Source organism: Natator depressus, chromosome 14 (assembly GCF_965152275.1).
Source record: "Natator depressus isolate rNatDep1 chromosome 14, rNatDep2.hap1, whole genome shotgun sequence".
NCBI classification, from domain to species: domain Eukaryota; kingdom Metazoa; phylum Chordata; order Testudines; family Cheloniidae; genus Natator; species Natator depressus.
Window position 1 is genome coordinate 37,429,378 of NC_134247.1, and position 19,877 is coordinate 37,449,254.

Genomic DNA, 19,877 nt, shown 5'->3' on the forward strand with positions numbered 1-19,877 from the left:
AAATCCTGCCCGGCCTGCTCTTTTCCGCCCCCGGCCCCCCGCTCTCTCCTTGCAGGGCAGGCAAGCTTCCCCCTCCCCCCGCCTCTTCCCCCAGCATGCTGGGTTCCTGCCCCTCCTTCTCTCCCTCCCTGCTGCCGATAGGCCCTTGCTATGAAGGGGGAGAGGGAAAAGCAGAGTGGAATCAGGGCATATCCCCTCCAGCCCCCTGCCATGAGCCGCTCAGGGCAGGGGGCTGGGAGTACTCCCACGACCCCAGCCCACACCCCCAGCCCCCTGCCCTGACTCCTGCACCCTCCTCACATACCCAGCCCCCCACACCCCATGCCCGGACTCTTGCACCCCCCACATTCCCACCCCCACCCTGAGCACCAAACGGGAGCTCCTGCACACACGCCCACATTCCCACCTGCACCCCTCGCACCAAATGGGAGCTGCCCAGGTAAGCACTCAACACCCAAACCTCCTGCCCCAACCCCCAGCCTGCTCCTTCACCCCCAGCCCTGTTCTCAGCGCACTCCCACCCTCCTCTCAGTGCAGAGAGAGAAAGAGACTGGCTAGAACCAGGGAGAAGGTAGGTACCCACTTTATGTGGACAGGGCCGGGACCCCAGACCGGCAGCGGGCTGAGCGGGGCCGGCAGCCGGGATCCTGGCTGGCAGGAGCCAGCGGACAGAACCCCAAACCGGGAGCGGGCTGAGTGGCAGCGGGCTGAGCCACTCAGCCCACTGCTGGTCTGGGGTCCTGGTCGCCAGCCCCGCTTATCCCCCTGCTGGTCTGGGGTGCCAGGCCCAGGGCAGTCACTGGCGGCTGGCGGAAGCCAGGAGCCGAGCGCTGCCCCTGAGAGCAAGGTGGGAGTCGGAGCTGGTGTCCCCCGCAGGCCGAGCTCCAAGGAGAAGTGCACTGGATCTCCGTGCTGGGGAGACAGTGGAGGAGTAGCTGTGCCAGTGGCTGATGCGCAGGAGGGGGCAGAGCCAGCTGCAGCAGCCGCAGGGGGACAGACGCTGCCAGGTCCTCGCTCGTTGTGCCTGTGGCTGCTCTGAACGGGGTTGCCAGTTCTCCAGGCTTTCCCGGGAGTGTCCCTCTTCTGAGGGCGCTGCCCTGAGCACTCCGTAAGGCTGCCCATTGTATGCTGCCAGCCGTCCAGTGTTATGGGCTCAGGAGCATCCTCGATACTCCGGGGTGGGGGTTGGGTTGTATCTCCGAGGCGGGAACCCCAATTCCGCACCGCTGTGTCTCTCCCACCTAAGCGTCAGTTGGCGCATGATCTGGCCCACATCTGGAGCAGGTCTGGGAGGGGTGTGATTGTGGGGACAGGCCCTCTGAGAGAGACAATTCCTGCCCTGCTCCCCTCTGGTATTGTGTAATGGGGAGGGGGGAGGAAGGAGCGCACTTCGGGCCCAGATTCTCCTAAGTATTTAGGCACCTAACTCCCATGGGTTAAGTGCCTAAATACTGTTGGGGCTCTGGGCCTTACTGCCCCTTGCCAGCAGCTCTCTAAGGCCCCAATCCTGCAGACGCTTGCTCACAGGGGTTTAACTTTACTTCTGTGAGTAAGTGAAGTCAATGGGGACATCTCATGCCGAGCCCGAGCCGCCCAGCCCTTGGCCACCAGCTGGAGCAGAGCCCCTGCCAGCTTCAGGGGAGAGAGGGAACGTGGGTGGGGGCCACAGGCCTGGGTTAGGGGAGGCTTAGCCTCCTCTGGTCTATGATACCCCCCACCCATGTTTTCCAGTTTTTGCGTGTTAGAGGCAAACAGACGTCGTGTATATGAACCTGCGAGAAAGATGAGACAGTTTTTTGGGCACAGAGCTCACTGAAGTGGCAGACGAGGGGATTTCTGAGTGAGAAAATCATCTGCTGCTGTTTGTTTGCACTGTGTTCAGGGAAACAGGACTTGATGCATTTTCCCCCTCAAATGAACAAGATTACACTAAAGAATACAGCTGACTGTTATCACTGATTTCTCCTCATGCAGGGCCCCCATTCTGGCTAACCTCCTGGGCCAAAGGGGCAACTGTAAAATGTTTAGTAAGGAATATTCACTATGGATGATAGAGAGCAGATTTTTCTAATGCTCTCTTGGAGGCCCGACACTCTGTGTATAACGTGGGATCTCTGGCATGATTAGGATAATCTGTTATCACTGGCCTGTGGCAATCCAGGGCTAACAGCAGAAAGGGCAGCAGGAGGCAGGATGCAGCACTGAAAATCATGCTATTCTGACAACAGTTCCTGGCCCACAAACAGATAAAGTGCACAGAGAGACAGAGAAGGCACAAACTCACGAAGAGTTATGGGTAAGGGTACAATTTTGGCAAGGGTATTTTTATTAAAAGTCACCGACAGGACGCGAGCAACAAGCAATAAATCACAGAAATGAAGCCAGAGCCCTAGCACCTGGGGCTGAACCCGAACCCTGCCACCTGGGCAGGGGCGCTGGAACAGTGGGGCCAGGAGGCATGGAGATAATCTAGTCTTTGATTAAACTCTTTTTATAGCATCTCCATTGGCAGGAGGAAGTGATGCCAGTTGTCTGAAAACCCACTGCCCGGAGGTGCTGGGTGGGAGGAGGTTTCTCTCCAGCGATTCCCCTAGATCCTCTCACCAGGCAGTAATATTGACAGCCATCGTTCCGGGCTGCACAGTGCACAGCAGCAAGGGGCCCTGCACCCAGCGCTGCCCTGGCTCTGAGTGATCTGGATAGTTTGATCCCCAGAAATGAGTTTACCCTTGTTGGGATGGAAGTGAGTAACACTGACAAAAGCGGCCAGTTCTGGGTTCAATCCCAGCCTCTGTGTGGTATAAAAGAGGTAGAAACATGTTGGACCTGCCCATGAGGGAATCCCCTGGCATAAGAGGGAATCCCTGGCCACACGGGACCAGCAGAATGACCATTTGCCATCCTCTTCCCAGCCTCCTTCATAGGGGCCAGCTGGGGGCATGTTGGGTTGGCCAGACCGCCCTGCACTCTGGCTGTTTGCAGGCCATGGCAGCAGATTGTAAGCTAGAGCAGTCCCTGGGGCTGGGGATCCAGGCGGCCCCCCTGAGAAGCAGATACCATAAGGAGGTGGAAAGTTGTCATACAGCCACCTCTGCCCTCCCTCTCTGATCCTGCACTGAGCTCCGCTCGGCCGGGAGGGAGAGTAAATGACTCTGGTCTTTTTAATGCACAGTGTGTGTGGATCCGAGCAGAGCATGTTCCAAAGAGAGTGGGTGGGACGTGCCACTCGCGGCTGGCTTCCTACCTCCTCTTTGGTTTGCATCCATCTTTATAGACTGCAAGCCCTTGGGGTCAGGGACCTGTTTACATGTCAGACACCAGCACCCATTTGGCTGCTCTGTACATGAATAATGAAATGTGGGTAACGACGCAATGTGTAATAACCCTAATGAATGAGCTGGGAACCTTTCCCAGGGCCAGCCAGATTAAATCAATCTGGAGTTCTGGACACACCAAGGTATGCCCACCCTCCCACCCCCCGTGACTCCACCCTCATGGCCCCATTCCTTCCACCCACCACTTGGGATGCTGGTGGCAGGGTCCATCCTTCCCCACCAGGATTAGCTACCAGGGGACCCCTATACTCAGGAGGAGATGGGGAGGCAGTAGGGCCCCCCCATTAATTAGTTCACCACTATGATGTGTCCACTTGGGAGTCCTGGTTGATCACACTGCCCACTTCCCCTCCTGCCTCACTTAGGTCTGGTCTACACTACAGACCTATAGCGAAACAAGTGCATCACTCAGAGGTGTGAAAAATCCACACCCTGGGCCCTGAGCGACGTAGTTATACCAACCTAACCCCCTGTGTAGACAGTGCTATGTTGACAGGAGAGCTTCTCCCACCAACATAGGCACCGCCTCTCAGGGAGGTGGATTAACTACGCCAATGGGAGAGCTCTCTCCCGTCAGCATAGAGCATCTTCACCAAAGCACTATAGTGACACAGCTGCTTTGGTGTAGTAGCGCCAATGCAGTATTTTAAGTGTAGACATGCCCTTAGGCCTGTGCTGGGGATTCCAGCTACTTTCTCAGGCTCTTTGCAAACTCAGGCTGATGTCACTGTGTCACCTAAGCTTGATTTTCATTTTCAAGCTTTTCTCTGCAGACAGGAAGGCTAAAAGTGTACTTTACAAAAAGGAGGGGTGGCAGAATTGAGGTTCCAATGCAAGAAGAGGAGGACTTGTGGCACCTTAGAGACTAACCAATTTATTTGAGCATAAGCTTTCGTGAGCTACAGCTCACTTCATCGGATGCAAGGAGGAGACTCCAAGAGCAGGGGGCCGTAGGCAGGGGTCCACAGATCCCGTGCCTTAATCCAGCCGTGTAAATGCTCCCTGAAGGATAGGGAGGGTTGCTGTGTTCATCGTGACTGTGAAGCAGGGGTGCTGGAACGGGGAGGTCCAGGGGGCCATAGCCCTCCCACATTTTACTGGCTGTAAGGGCAAATGAGAGGTGGAGGGAGAAGAGTGAGCAGAGGGCGGAGTCTTAGGGGGGAAAGGCAGCCTCAGGAGAAGGGGTGGCGTGAGGGCAGGAGCTCAGGGGGAAGGGGCGGCGCAGGGGTAGGGCCTTGGGGGAAGGGGCAGTGCGAGGGTGGAGGCTTGGGGGAAAGGGGAGGCATGGGGATGGGGGCTCGGGGAGAAGGCATGGTGTGAGGGCGGGACCTCGGGGGAAGGGGCAGTGCAAGTGTGGGAGCTTGGGGGGAAAGGGAAGGGTGGGGGCTCGGGAGGAAGGGGCAGTGCGAGAGCAGAGGTTTGGGGAAAAGGGGCGGGGCAGGGGCAGGGCCTCGGGGGTAAGGGGCAGTGCGAGGGTGGGAGCTTGGGGGGCTCTGGGAGAAGGGACAGCATGAGGGCAGGGTTTGGGGAGAAGGGGCGTGGCATGAGGGTGGGACCTCGGGGGGAAAGGGGCAGGGTGGGGGAAGGGCCTTAGGAGGAAGGGGTGGCACCAAAGCAGAGACTCGGGGGAAGAGGTGGCGCAGCAGCAGGGCCTTGGGGGAAGGGGCGGCATGAAGGGGCAGGGCCTTGGGGGAAGGGGCGGCATGAAGGGGCAGGGCCTTGGGGGAAGGGGCGGCATGAAGGGGCAGGGTAGGGGCAGGGCCTTGGGAGGAAGAGGAGGTTCCAAGGCAGGGCCTTGGGGGGGAAAGGGGCAGGGCCTTGGGGGAAGGGGCTCAGGGGGAAGGGGCAGCACAGGGGTGGGGCTTCGGGGAAAGCAGCAGTGCTGAGCCCCCGCCAGCTTCAGGGGAGAGGGGGAGTGAGGGCAGAGCATGGGTGGGGCCTCAGCCTGGGTTAGGGGAGGCTTAGCCTCCCCTGGCCTATTATACCCACCGTTCATGCACATTTTAGTCTGAAAAGGGAAGGATTGAATTGGCCGGGATGCAGAGTGTTTCCTACTTTACCTAGTATTTCTGGGCAGCCTCCTCAGTGAAAAGCACTTTGTGAGATCTGTGCTCTGCCGATTCCCAACACGCCACACACACGACTTCCCCGTCCTCTTCACAGAACAGGTTGAGTTTCTCCTGGTGTCTTACTCACAGCTTCTCCTGTCCCTTCCTTTCCAGGAGTTTGATGGTTTCAGTGCTATTCACCAGCTCCCAGTTGGGCTGGAGAGTCCTTTTCTGGATCCGAGCTCGGCAGTTGGGGCAGCACAAAGGTTCGTAATCCCCCTTTCCCCCAGCCTCGCATTAGTTAGTGATGTAGACTCGGCAGAAGTTGTGGCCATACTCTGTGTTCACCAGCTCTTTCATATAATCCAGGCAGATGGAGCATTTGGTTTCCTCTTGGATTTCCTGTGCAGGAGTCACTGAGGTGATGTCTCCTTGGATCTCTGGGTTTCTGGTCTCTCTGCCTTCTGCTAGATACCAAAAATGATGGGCTTAATAAAAAAACACTGGATTTATGGCTCATTACACCAATCTGTAACCCACTAACCTTCTCTGTCCTGAGCCAGAGAGGGGTTAACTGCTCACTTCACCTTGCAACATGTGTTAACTCCTTATCTGTTCCACCTTGTATTTAGCTGCAAAACTCTGAGGTTACGTCTACACTACAACAAAAAGCCCGCAGTTTGAAAGAGGTGCTGAGTGTATAGAGCTGCCTGTGTTGGGTCTGTGGTATAGACCAATAAGGATTGTGGTTCCCAGAGTCTGACAGCCTTTCGCTACCAGGAAATTCACTCAACCAAATTAAATAAATAGAATAGAATGGGCCTGGCTGGTGAGGGTGGAGTCAGCTTATGGGAAAGACAGGATCTAAGCATCCCCTTTAGGCCCAGATCAAGGGATTTAGGCACCTTTGAGGATCTGGTCCCTACAGGACTAAATCCCCTTCTGGGATGGTCAGTCTTTACCAGCATTTCCTGGTACTGCTACCCAATCCTAGGAAATCTTGGAGATTTCCCTCAAAAATAAACCAAAGTGTCTTCATTTCTAGCACATTTCCCGTTCAGGAATGCTTTACTGTGTTATATAATTAATCCCGTTCAGGCTTGTGGCCTATAGGGCTATTCTGATTGCTTGCCCATATATCTTTTCTTACAAGTTTGATCATTTGTTACATTAGAAGTATGTTCTTTGTTATTACAATAGGTTTATTATAGAAGGTCCTTGCAAATTCTATGTAGCCTGATTCTGGGCTAAGAACCTTATTATCTTCTGATCAGATGAACTGGCGAGCCTATAACCCATATTATCTATTAATCTCCCATAAAATCGGGCAACATCCTGTTAATCTGTAGCTGAAAATACAACCTGGGAAATGCCCTGATGATTCGTTGTTATTTCTCCTTGAGCTTGGAGCATATCCTTGGCTCTGCACAACACATGGTCCCTTCCCCAACTGATGAGGGAACTTGTAATCCACTGTGGAAGTGGGACCTCTGCTCAACCAGGGCTTTGGATCAATATGGTTAAAGCAAAGTATCTTGACAGTAAAAAACACCAGAAGCAAGATCTGCTGAAGGCAAATCAGACTGCGATAAGCGTATCTCCTAATCTCTAGCAGTCAAATAAGATTTTTCACTTCAAGACAGTCACCTTCCCCACTCCTGGGCAGTCTGGGGATCTGAGCCACAGCCAGCTGAGGTCTATAGAAAGACTACAGGGCCCAAGATATTTAGGTGCCTAACTCATATGTGATTTAGGCACCTAAGCATCTTTGAGGATGCTGGAGCTGGAGCTCTGAGACAACCTGAGTGATTGCAGCAAGCTCCCAGCTAGTCCTGTGGTCACAGTGGAGGAGATGGGAGAGCTGTAGAGGATGAAGGTATCTTGTGGGAGAGACCCCAGCCCCTCTCCTCTCTATCCCTGAGGGGAGAATCTCGACACATCTTCCTCTCCCCTCCACCTGCTCAGATTTAGGGTAAGGGAGACACAAACATACCCATAAAGGAGTAAGGCCCACAAGGTATTCAAGCACCTAACTCCCATTGAAACCAAAGGGAGTTAGGCACCTTTGAGGATCTGGGCCTAACTCCTTTATCCCCAAGGGTAGGAGCAAGTCATTTGGGGGCTGAAGGTCCTACTTTGGATCCCTATTAATAACTGTGATGTCTGTCCCGAGGCCTGTACACGGGGCCTTGACTATGTAAGTTCCATCGAGGCGTCGAGATTTGGATCTAGCAGGCTAAACAGAGTGCAACGGGGCAGGATACTTCCTAAACTACTACCTCTTTCATATGGCTTGGGTAGATAGCAACAACTACAAAGGTAAATCTAAGTTTAATAGCCAGCACATTGCCGCAGCAGTGAGCTGATGAACATTCTTCAGGTCCCCGGCAAAAGAACGAAGGGGACATTCAGATATGACGTGCTCTATCATTTGGGCCTAGTGACCAGTCACATACAGGTTTTTGCCGCATTTTCCATTTAAAGAGGGTTTGTCCACATCTGCCCCATTTCTAAACTGACAAAGGGGGGCGCTGTTCATCTGGCTGCAGCTACCATTCCCTGTAACCCATCTTGAGGCACAGAACATTTCAAGGGGGGGGGAGGGGGAAGGGGCAAACAAAGAAACAGCAACTCTTTTTCTGATCACTTCCGAGTTTATTTCTGTATTTAATGCCAAATGGCCCAGACAAGAGGACCCTTTAGCATCCTCTAGAGACCCTGTTCTAAAAACACTTTGGTCCCAGATTATGTGAATCATTTAAAAAAAAGAGAATTTGCTCAAATAACACTGCCTAATGTCCACCAAACCCTCTTTGCAGCTGGGGAATATTAATTTCCAATGGGCAGGAAATCCTGTAAAATACAAAACGGTGCTGTAAAGAAAGAGACATGCTTCCAGTGGCAAGTCGTTCATTGATGTTATTGTGTAGTACTGGAACTGTGTTAGCACGTGCCGGTACACGTCTGGGCTCTGGGGCCAATGGTGCTGTATTTCAAGACATCCCCTGCCCTTAAGAGTTCACAATCTGTGTAGATGAGGAGAGAAAGCAGGCGGACACAAACAAAGGAGGACGGACTCAGGAATCAGCATGTCACAATAATCAGCATGTCACAGGAATCACAATAAGCAGCCATTGACAGCCGCAACCTGGCCCCTTGCTCCTAAAATAAGCAGATTAATCAGTACAGTACAGAAACCTCAGCCCCGTTCACAAAGTGACTGATACTCCAAAGCCTCCCTTTCCAAGGGACTCTGCCCTCTCTGCTCCCCTCCAGTCAAACAACTTCCCAGCCTGCCCAGCGCTATTGACCACCTCCGTAACCCAAGGAGTGACTAGGGCAGCAGGGGAGAGGCTAGTTCTTTAGCTGGAAGGTGAGGAACAGAATTCCAGCTCCTCCCTGGCTGGCCATCCCCAGCCATCAGGGCCCACAGGGGCCTAGATCCCAGCTTCTCTCCAGGGAGAGAGAAAGTGGCTCATTCTGGGCTCTCTCACTGGGAGACAGTTTCTAGCGGGTGAAGGGGAGCAGAGCGGCCGGAGACTGGAGATTGTTACCTGGGGGCATAGGGGCAGTGAGGAGAAAGGCAGCTGGAAACTATTTACTTTTCAGGAAGTCGGACAGGGAATAAAAACTTTTCCTTTTTATGGGCTGGGGGGTGGCTGCCTGGGCTGAATGGGGCTCTGTTCCCCTTATAGGGTAGGTGGCATGGGCTGGATAGCGGTGGATCGGCCTGCGGGGGTGACAAGTGTTTGGCCTCAGTTTCCCTTGTTGGAAGGTACTGAGCCGAGAGTTGCCTGAGACAGGGGTTGCGTGCTCTGCTGAGGGAGTGGCTAAGTTTAATTCAGTGCCGCTCATTCTTTCTGGATATTGGAGAAACCCTGGGGGTGCGAAGCAGACACGATGGTGACCTTTTTGGGGAGAATGACTGTTGGAGATGTGGATTTGAAACCTCATTTCTGAAGGAGCCAGTCTGAGCCAGGACACCTTTCCCACCACCCAGAAGAAAGGGAGGACTCTCTCCCCAGTGAAAGAGGCCCTCAGGTAGCAGAAGATGAGGGACTTGCGATCAGCATCAAAAAATGCCACCTGCCCCCCTTCATAGTCCAAAGAAACCCGGATCCTCTGGGGGACCCAGCTCAGAGACAGGGGGATTTCTTCAGGCGAGGTGAGTGCCCAGTACTCACCTCTGCGCAGAGCTACAGAGAAGATCCCTCCCTCAGGGCTATATTTGACCGGTCCCTTCCTCTTCACCGACTCTCTGGCTACCCCCACGGCCCAGCCTCCCCCTTCGCCCACCTCCAGCTCCCAGTAATGTCTCCCTGAGGTGAATCCCTCACAGCCCAGCATGCAGAGAGAAGAATCAAATCTCTTGGGATTGTGGGGCAGATCCTGCCAGGCATCTCCATATTTCACATGTTTCCGATCCTCAGACAGGATGAGTTTGGGATGAGCCGTGTCTGGATCCAGAGTCACATTCACTGGGGAGAGAGAGAATATGAGCATTAGGGGCAGAGCTCAGCCCTGGGGGAGGCTGGGACCATTTCTCACACTCCTCAGTAGCCCTGTCCTGGCTGGGACCCTCCCTGATTTCCTGCCTGTCTCAGGTCCCAGGGAGCTGCCCCTGCAGGGGGCTGAGCGGCCATTTCACGGCAGCTCCCTTCTGCCAGGCACTAGGAGGCACTGTAAGAACTGACTCTGCATCTGCTCCTACCGGGGCTGCTATACCCCCCACAGGAAGGGTGGGAGTGGGGGCAAAGTTGAGTGAAAGAGGGAGCGTTTTCAGCTGTCCGCTGGGGAAACCCACTGGCTAGCCCAGAGGGAAGGGGAGAGGAGGGAACAGCATGGGGAAATGGAAGTGACACTGGGTGGAAGGAGAGACCCACCGCCTATGGGGAAGGAAGACAGTGGGAACCCTGTGGAAGGGCACCCAGCCCATGGAAGGGCAGGAAGTGTGGGAATATGGCATCGGAGTCCAGGAGGAAAAGACAAGAAAGCAATGGGACTGGAGGAGAGAGAATGATGGGAGTCATGCCCCAAGGAGACACTGGGGGATGGAGACATCACACCACTGACTCCCAGCGCATCTGTATATCACCTCTTCTCAGTCGTATGCTTAGAGCAGTAATGACCTCTCCACCCAGCCCTTTTCCTACAAGCCTCCGGAAGCGGGAAACTGCCATGAGGTGGGAAACTGGCTCTGTTTGATCCCAGACTTTTCTTCTGCAAGTGAATCCAGATCCGCAAACCCGTCTCCTCTTCGGTTCTTCTCACTGTTACAATATCCCCGGGAAAACTTACCCTTTTCACCTACGTTTTCCATCTCCTTTGCCAAAAATTGACTCCCTTCCACCTCCAGCTCAAATACCAGCGTGTCTAGAGAGAAGACAGGGGGAGAAGAGATGCGTTTTCATACACTCATATTTATGATAAGGTTTCCTACAACTGACATGCTTTATTTCTGTTACACAAACACAGGGGAAGGGAGCTCAGATACCCAGAGAGAGAAACAAAGGAAGAGAGCGTGAATAATAAAATTCACTCTTGTTGTTGGTTCTCTATTGTATTTTTGTAGGCTTATTTTGTGATTCCCCATAATTATATTTGTGATTCTCCATGATTAGTCCCCCACAATTTAAAGTACAGGGCACTACCAATTCAAAGATCTTTCGGATCTCTTGTTCACTTGCAAGCTGCTGATGGTGTCTGCGTAAAGCTTGTAAACCACTCAATTGCTCTAAGTGATACTTTGTAATTGATATTGACATTTTGTGACAACAACTTTTCTTAGAAATGACACAGAGACTCCCACCCTCTGTAGTTTTATCTCACTTTACATATTAAAAGACAGGGAGTTTCAAATGAATTAGCAACACCCCAAAAGTTAAAAAGACAGTAGAATAACTGTGATTAAGATAAAGAACGTATGTGAATGAATGATTGGTTCAGATGAATAATGGTAATGAATGAATGGTTCGGAAGGTGCCAGCCTAGGAATTCAGTATCGATGGGCCGAAGAATGCGCTGAGTGGAGACAACCAGATGACCCCTGGAGGGCAGACTGGAATCCACCCAACAGCCTCAAGGATGGGAGAACCGAAGAACAAGATAACCTCTGGCAGCACGGAGCCGTCAGGAATGTGCCATCTGCTGATTGATTCAGCAACAACATGATGAAGCAATTCCCATGGACTGGCATAGGAATAAATTCCTATAAAAATGGACTCTCGAAAGTGAGAACTTTGAGTCTGGTTCTGCTGCCACCCTCCAGGAGCATCGGATGTGCATCTGACACGGACTTGGCTCCACTCTTGTGAACAGACTACCTGGCCAGTACTCTGTCACGGGCAACTTCTAGGCTGGTTAACTATAACAACTAAGCAGAATGAATGTATGAATGGATATGTGTATAAATAAGGTATAAGTAAGGAATTGTAGTGACACAGAATTGTGTGTTTTTATCTTTGTATTACATTTACAATAAATGCGGCATTTTACCTTATCCCCTTTACAAGGTCCTGTTGGTCTTATTTTTATGATATAACATTTTCTCTTCCCTTGGCCCTTCCTGGGAATGTATAACCTATTTTTTTACGATTATTGAGTTGGGCTTGACATCAACACTGTTTATCCAGAGCCCATGTCCTCCCACAGTGACATTTTGATTTGCACTTCTTGATACCTTTGAATTCCCTCAGAAACTTCTCCAGAATGATCCTCTTCTGGGAGAAATCACAGATTCTCTTTTCCAGCTCGGAAGGACTCTCCACCGCCACCTGGGCCTTCCCTTTCTCACACCTAGAGAGAAACAGGCTTTGCTAAGGAATCGCAGTTTGCTGTGTAATTATGCATTAGTTATGTTCTGATCATCTTGGAAGTGAAAGCTGGGAAGTGGAGCAGCCTGCTGGATAACTTGCTCTACTCGGGGCAGGTAGGCCCAGCTCCACAAAGTTACTTGGGCAACAAAACCTCAGATTTTGGTGCCAATGTCCCGATTTTAGGTGCCACAATCTATGTGCCCCAGCTGCTGCCAAACCCTAAAGGCACCTAAATTTGCTCAGCACTGACATTTTCGCAGTGCAAGTGCCCTAGGTGCCTACGTTCTTGCTTCTCACCAGATATCCGCATGCCCAAGCCCCAGAACAATCCACTAACTGGGGGAAGAGAGGCATTCCTCTGCCTAAGCCTCCCGTGCGGCCCAATTTGGTAACCATGCTCAGACATCACCTCTGCTGGATCGGGTCCCTATTGGCATAGGTGGCACATGAGTCTTCCATTTGGGGAGATTCACATGCCGGAAGCTCCCTAGAAGTGAGGCGGGGGCCACTGATGGCTGGACCATGGCCCCACCCTAGAGACCATGCCCCTGAGACCCCGCCCCTATTTGGCCTCTTCCCCTGGAGGCCCAGCCCTGGCCCCATCACTTTTTCCTGCCTTATGCAAGCAACCCGGGGGCGGCGGGGAGGGACGGAGAGGAGCAAGCGGTGGGCAGGGAGTGGCCTCGGGGGAAGAGAGACACAGAGGGGGTGGAAAGAGGCAGGCAGGGCCATGGGGGAAGAGGACGAGTGGGGGTAGGGCGGAGCGAAGGCAAGGCCATGGTCCAGGCACCAGTGGGGGACCCTCCCACTTCCATGGAGCTTTGCTTCTGGTTCTCCGAAGGCAGTGGCTGGCCAACACACATCCAGACAGGTGACCCATGATGTATCCACGGCATTTCCCCCCTGCGTGGCCGGCCTTTTCAGGACGCTCAGCCTTCCCTGGCCTTTTATACGTGCCACCCATGCCTATTGGAGAACTTACACAAAATGGCTGGGGGGAGAAGAGACTCCTTCAGAACTTCTAGCCCAGGGATTCCAGTAGTCACCGTGGACATTGGAAACCCCCAGTTCAAGTACTCCCTCCAACTGAGGGGGGGAAGGGTTAGGCCCAGACTGCCAGACATATTTAGGTGCCTATCTTCCACTGAAATCAATGGGAGTGAAGGGCCTAAATACCTTTGAGGTTCCGGGCCCCAGGAGTCTAAGTCTGGTGCTGTTCAGGCTCTTAAGTCACTCAGGCACTTTTGAATACTGTGTCGTCAATCTTTTGTTTTCAGTGGGGTTTTTTTTAAATTGGAAAAAAAGGAAAATACTTTCTTGAAACCCAAGTAAATAAATGAAAATGGGTACATTAAGGAAAAGGAAACGCTGCTTTTTGAAGCTTGTGGAACAAAAATGACTTTGCCGTGTTTGTATTTCTTTCCCCCTGGGTTTGTTTTTTTTTTTTTTTTTTTTTTTGGGGGGGGTGGGGTTGGTTAATCATAAAAACATAAGAACGGCCAGACAGGGTCAGACCAAAGGTCCATCTAGCCCAGTGTCCTGTCTGCCAACAGTGGCCAAGGCCAGGTGCCCCAGAGGGACCGAACAGAACAGGGGACCATCCAGTGACTCATCCCCTGTCTCCCAATCAACTCTACCCAGCATGTCTTGAAGCAGGGAAGATTAGTGGCTGGGAAGATGCGTGTGCACGCCCTTTCCCAGCACCGTGAGGGATCAGAGGAAGTGAGGAGCCACGTACCTGCTCAAGATGCTTCTGATATCCTAGAGGGGGGAGAGAGAGAGAGAAAAGGAGCTCCGTATCACAGGGACATGAATCAGAGCTGACAAATTATCTTGGTGCCCATTAATTTTTTTATTTATCTCACACGTAAACTAGAGCAATAGAAGCCTCGACATACCTGCTCTAAGGTTTGAAAAACCGTACTCAGAGAAGCGTTATCAATAGCTCATAATCGAGCTGGAAGGGCATATCAAATGGGGACCCACAGGGATCTCTCCTGAATCCAGTTCTAGTCAATCTCTTCATAAATTATTTGGACAATGGCAGAAAGAGAACACTTATAAAGTTTGTGGACGAAAGCAAGCTGGGAGGGGTTGCAAGTACTTTGGAGGACAGGATTAGAATTCAAAATGATCTGGACAAACTGGAGAAATGGTCTGAATTAAATAGGATGAAATTCAAAAAGGACAAATGCAAAGTGCTCCATTTAGGAAGGAACAATCTGTTGCACACATACAAAATGGGAAATGACTGCCTAGGAAGGAGTACTGCGGAAAGGGATCTGGGGGTCATAGTGGACCACAAGCTAATTATGAGTCAACAGTGTAACCACTGTTGCAAAAAAAGCAAACATCATTCTGGGATGAATTGGCAGGAGTGTTGTAAGCAAGACACAAGAAGTTATTCTTCCACTCTACTCCATGCTGATTAGGCCCCAACTGGAGTATTGTGTCCAGTTCTGGACGCCACACTTCAGGAAAGAGGTGGACAAATTGGAGAAAGTCCAGAGAAGAGTAACAAGAATGAGTAAAGGTCTAGAAAACATGACCTATGAGGGAAGATTGAAAAGAATTGGGTTTGTTTAGTCTGGAAAAAAGAAGACTGAAGGGGGACATGATAACCATCTTCAAGTATGTAAAAGGTTGTTATGAAGAGAAGGGTGATAAATTGTTCTTAACCACCGAGGACAGGACAGGAAGCAATGGGCTTACATTGCAGCAAGGGAGGTTTAGGTTGGACATTAGGAAAAGCTTCCTAACTGGCAGGGTGGTTAAGCTCTGGAACAACTTACACAGGAAGGTTGTGGAATCTCAGTCATTGGAGGTTTTTAAGGACAGTTTAGACAAACACCTGTCAGGGATGGCCTAGAGAATACTTGACCCTGCCTCCATGCAGGGGACAGGACTACATGACCTCTCGAGGTCCCCTCCGGTCCTACTTTCTATGATTCTCTTTAACAGTGTAATCTCAGGGATATCCTCTGTACCTAACTGCTTAGTTAACTGTACTTCCCTGTCACAATCACTTTGGAACACAAATAAGTGTAACAGTAATTAATAAAAAGAAAAGGAGTACTTGTGGCACCTTAGAGACTAATCAATTTATTTGAGCATAAGCTTTCGTGAGCTACAGCTCACTTCATCGGATGCATACTGCATACTGCATCCGATGAAGTGAGCTGTAGCTCACGAAAGCTTATGCTCAAATAAATTGGTTAGTCTCTAAGGTGCCACAAGTCCTCCTTTTCTTTTTGCGAATACAGACTAACACGGCTGCTACTCTGAAACCAGTAATTAATAATTATCATCCTCATGCCCAGATCTGTGTTTGAATGAAGTAGCCACATGGGACTGGGTATTTGGCTACACACCATCCCAATGCTGCTGAGTTGGTGTTTAAGTGGTTAGCATATCTGCCTTCTAAGCCTTTCTCCTGGGTTCTTTACCCAGCCAGCAGAGGGCAATGATGTCTGTAGGAGAGGACGTTTGGCTTTGTGGCAAAGCACTTGATTGAGGTGCAGGAAAACTCCATTCAGCTCTTGGGCACAGACAGAGTTGCACTCACTTAAGGGACGGCTACACTGCAATCCGAGGAGTGACTGCATGTGTAGCATGTGGGGACGTACGTGAGCTAGCTCCAATCAAAATAGCAGTGAAGCAGTGAAGCAGCAGCATGGATTATACACCCCAGCTGGGACCCTGGATATGTACTTGAGCAGTGAGTCCATGGTGCCACCTGCACTGCCCTGGCTTCACAGCAATTGTTATTGGAGCTAGCTAGATCAAAGCTGACTCAGGCATGTCTACACGAGCTGCAGTCACACTCCTGCTTGCAGCGGAGACGTACCCTTAATCTCGCTGGGTCTCAGTTCCCTACTCACAAGAGGAGGAAAATTCATTAATAGCAACATAATTTGTTTAAAAAATACACACTGTGAGCTCTATACTGAGGTTTGAATTTTGCACTCCATGACTCGTGAGTTTTATCCTCTCCCCCTTCCCCAAATGCCTTGCAAGAATCAGGGGTCTCACCTGCAGGAATTCACTCGCGGGCTGCTGGCACTTCCCCTCCATCTCACTGATCAACTCACTGAGACGGTAAATCTCCGCTGAGAGTTTGGTGACATTTTCATTCTGCATCTTCCCAATCTCCTTTTCCAGGCCTCCCAATTGGGCCAGCAGGAGTCGCTCTTGTTCCTCCAGCAGCTGGCGCAGTTGCAGAATTTCAGACATGATTTTCCGTCTCTCATCATCCGTCTTCTCCTGTAACACATATAACACATTTGTGTCTTCTCCAGACACAAATAAGGAAAAGGTAGGGCAGGGGACATTTCGTGGGATACCTTGCACCAGATGTAAATTAACTAGGGCTGTCAAACTATTCAAAAAATCAACTGCAAGATTAAAAATAATAATCAGTTTAAATCACACTGTTAAACAATAATAGAATACCAATTTAAATTTATTATAAATATTTTTGGATGTTGATTTCAATTACAACACAGAATACAAAGTGTACAGGGCTCACTTTACATTGTTTTTTTTTTATTACAAATATTTGCACTGTAAAAAAGGATAAACAAAAGATGCAATCTAGAAGTCAAAGCATGAAGGGGCATACGAATGTTTAGCATATCTGACACGTAAATAACTTGCAACGCTGGCTACAAAATAAGAAGCAAGCAACATTATCTCCCGTAAAGATAAACAAATTTGTCTTAGCGATTGGCTGAACAAGAAGTAGGACTGAGTGGACTTGTAGGCTCTAAAGTTTTACATTGTTTTATATTTGAGTGCAGATATGTAAAAAACAATTCTACATTTGTAAGTTGCACTTTCATGTTAAAGAGATTGCACTACAGTACTTGTATAAAGTAAATTGAAATACGATTTCTTTATCCTTTTTACAGTGCAAATATTTGTAATCAAAAATTATAATATAAAGTGAGCACTGTACACTTTGTATTCTGTGTTGTAATTGAAATCAATATATTTGAAAATGTAGGAAACATCCAAAAATATTTATAATACATTTAAATTGGTATTATTATTTAACAGTGAGATTAAAACTGCAATTAATCGTGATTAATTTTTTTTAATTGAGGTAACTAAAAACAAATTAATCACTTGAGTTAAGTGCAATTAATTGACAGCCCTAAAAGTAACATATTTTCATTAACCCCCCCATGGCCAGGTGTGCACATTCAAGAGAATTTCATTGCCACTTGTGAAATGTCAACAGGGCCTTTTGATAGAAACTCCCCCCACGCCACTAGATCAGTGTTTTCCCCTAAAGCTTCCCACTTTGGTCATAATGTCTCTTAATGTTGTGTTGGCCCTAATTTGTCTTTCTGCTGCCTCTTCATGTATCATCTGATCAATGGGCTCCAACAATCCAGATTCTTCCAAGAGCAGGTTTCAGAGCGACAAGGGCAGCGGTTTATTGGGACAGAAGCCGAAGGAAGGTGTGAAAATCAGTATAGATCAAAACAAACAATTTAGGAGCATCACGATGCTCATGCAGAGACAAAAGAAAGACACACACCAGACATGCCAAACCCGAGGAAAAAAATGCAAACATTGGACTCGGTTTTGGCTTAATTGGCTTGTGTGTTGCTTGTTGGCTAGTTTTGGGCTTGTAGCTTGTTGCTTGTTTGGCTTGTTGCTTCTTTTTTTTGATTGGCTCCCGGCAAGCAGGGGCAAGGGGGAGCACGCAGGGCAAGTTGAGGAGAGAGTCAGGGGTGTACAGTGGGCCCACCACAGTCCCAGACTGCACGCCGGGGGGATCTAGTCTCACAGAGTGTTGGGGTTCTTAGGGATTGGCTTGTTTTGGCCTTGTTTTGAAATGGGATTAGGTAGATTTTTGGCTTATTGTGAAAGTCAGGGTGCTTATTTACTGCGTGAAAGTGGGCAACTGTGATGCACACAGGGCTGCAAACATGCATGCAAAGAGAGAGAGGAACAGAGGAAATGTGCAAATCCAAGACACACCCTGGAACAGGGCCACTTGCCCCAGGAGCTGAAGAGTGTGGGGCTAAGCCAGAGCTCCCCAAACTGTGGGGCGTTCCCCCCTGGGGGGACACGGAGGACCCTTCAGGGGGCGCAGCGGGGCCTGGGCCAGCCCCCACAGGGGGCAGGGAGGGAGCACCACCCAGCCCCTCCCCGCCCCCAGCTCTGCTCCAGTCCCACCTGCAGACACAGCCTCAGCTCCCAGCCCCGCACCTGGCCCCTCAGCGCAGCTCTGCTTCCAGCCCTGCCCCCCAGGCCCTGGCTGCAGCTCCAGCCCCAGCTATGGCCCCAGCCTCTCCCCGCATCCGGAGCCATGGCCCCACTCCCAGCAGGAGCAGGCTTGAACAGGGATAAGGGGGGGGGGGGGACCCTCAAAAGTTTTGGGACCACTGGGCGAAACCAATCCAGATTTTGGAAGAAGCCCCACCTGAGGGGAATCAGGCAATTGCCGACAAAGAGCAGATAGAGGTGGCTGTCCTCAGGGAATGGCTAGTGCAAAGAGGAAGGCAATGTCTACACGTACAGCGCTCTATGTTCTCCTGTTGGCATAAAAATAATCACCCGTGAGCAGCATAACTTATGTCGGCGGGAGAAGCACCGTGAACATGTCGGTGTAACTGATGTCGCTTGGGGGGTGGAATATTCACCCCCCCGAGCGACAGAAATTTTGCTGACCTAGGCAGCCGTGGACACATAGCTGCAGAGGAAGGCTCCGGCAGGACCATGACACCAGGAAGCTAGGAGGGTAAAGCCCAGTGAGCGGAGGCTCAGGGCGCTGGGAAACCCTGACTGTGTTTGGGAGTGGGTGTCAGAGCTCTAGTGAGGGGGAACGTTTGGGAGATCAGACCAGAATGGAAGAAGAGCCCGGGGGGGCAGGAGAGGGAGAGAGAAAGTGCTCGAGCTAAATATCTTCCACAGCTAGTCAGAATATTAGACAGACACGGTAGGTGAGGTGAAATCTTTTAGCAGACCAGCATCTCAAAAGCTTGCCTGTTGCACCAACAGAAGTTGGTCCAATAAAAGATATTACCTCACCCACCTTCTCTCTCTCTCTAGAGCTAAATATGGACTTTTTCTTTGTGTTGTTGGAATAGACTTTAGTTTGGGACTCTGGCTTGTTGCAAACTGGTTCTGGTATGAAACTAGGGGTACCGTTTACCAGAGAAAGCCTCTGAGAGTTCTTAAAGGATCCTGAAGAGAGGGGAAAATGGAGGGGGCGGGGTCGGCCTTCAGAGACACCCCTAGTCAGTAAGCAGTAGTCATGTTATTCCCCACCACCACCAACCTACAGATTCATAACAGGAACCTACCAGGTATTCCTGGCTTTTCCCCTCCTTGGCCTGTCTGTATTTGAGGAGTTTTTCTCTCTCTTCCTTCAGGGTCTGCAGTTGTGTCCAGATTTGTTCCTGAGCAAAGAAACACGGTATGTGATCTGTTCTGCTGGGAGGGGCATCCTGGGTGTCTTCTTCACAGAAAACAATTTAAATAAACAAAACCTATGGATCCGATTCAGACTTTAGAAAGAATTTACACAATGTATTCAACTTTACAGGAGTTGCTGGTGCTGTTTATAGGAAAACTCACTTCCTAGAGCTTTTGAATGTAACCAGATTTGCATCTCACAATTTACTGGATTGTTTTATTGGTTAGCAATATTATAACCCTGGTCT

General features: G+C 50.4%; 1 protein-coding gene across 1 annotated transcript in view; it reads right to left on the minus strand.

The window, feature by feature from the left end:
- Nucleotides 1-8,035: 8,035 nt before the first annotated feature.
- LOC141998901 (uncharacterized) overlaps nt 8,036-19,877 on the minus strand; it is a 28,236-nt gene continuing 16,394 nt past the window's right edge. Inside the window, 6 exon segments of the mRNA XM_074971862.1 lie at nt 8,036-9,861; nt 10,682-10,756; nt 12,063-12,178; nt 13,937-13,959; nt 16,231-16,461; nt 19,518-19,613. Coding sequence (XP_074827963.1) covers nt 8,978-9,861; nt 10,682-10,756; nt 12,063-12,178; nt 13,937-13,959; nt 16,231-16,461; nt 19,518-19,613 — 1,425 coding nt within the window. The 3' untranslated portion in view covers nt 8,036-8,977.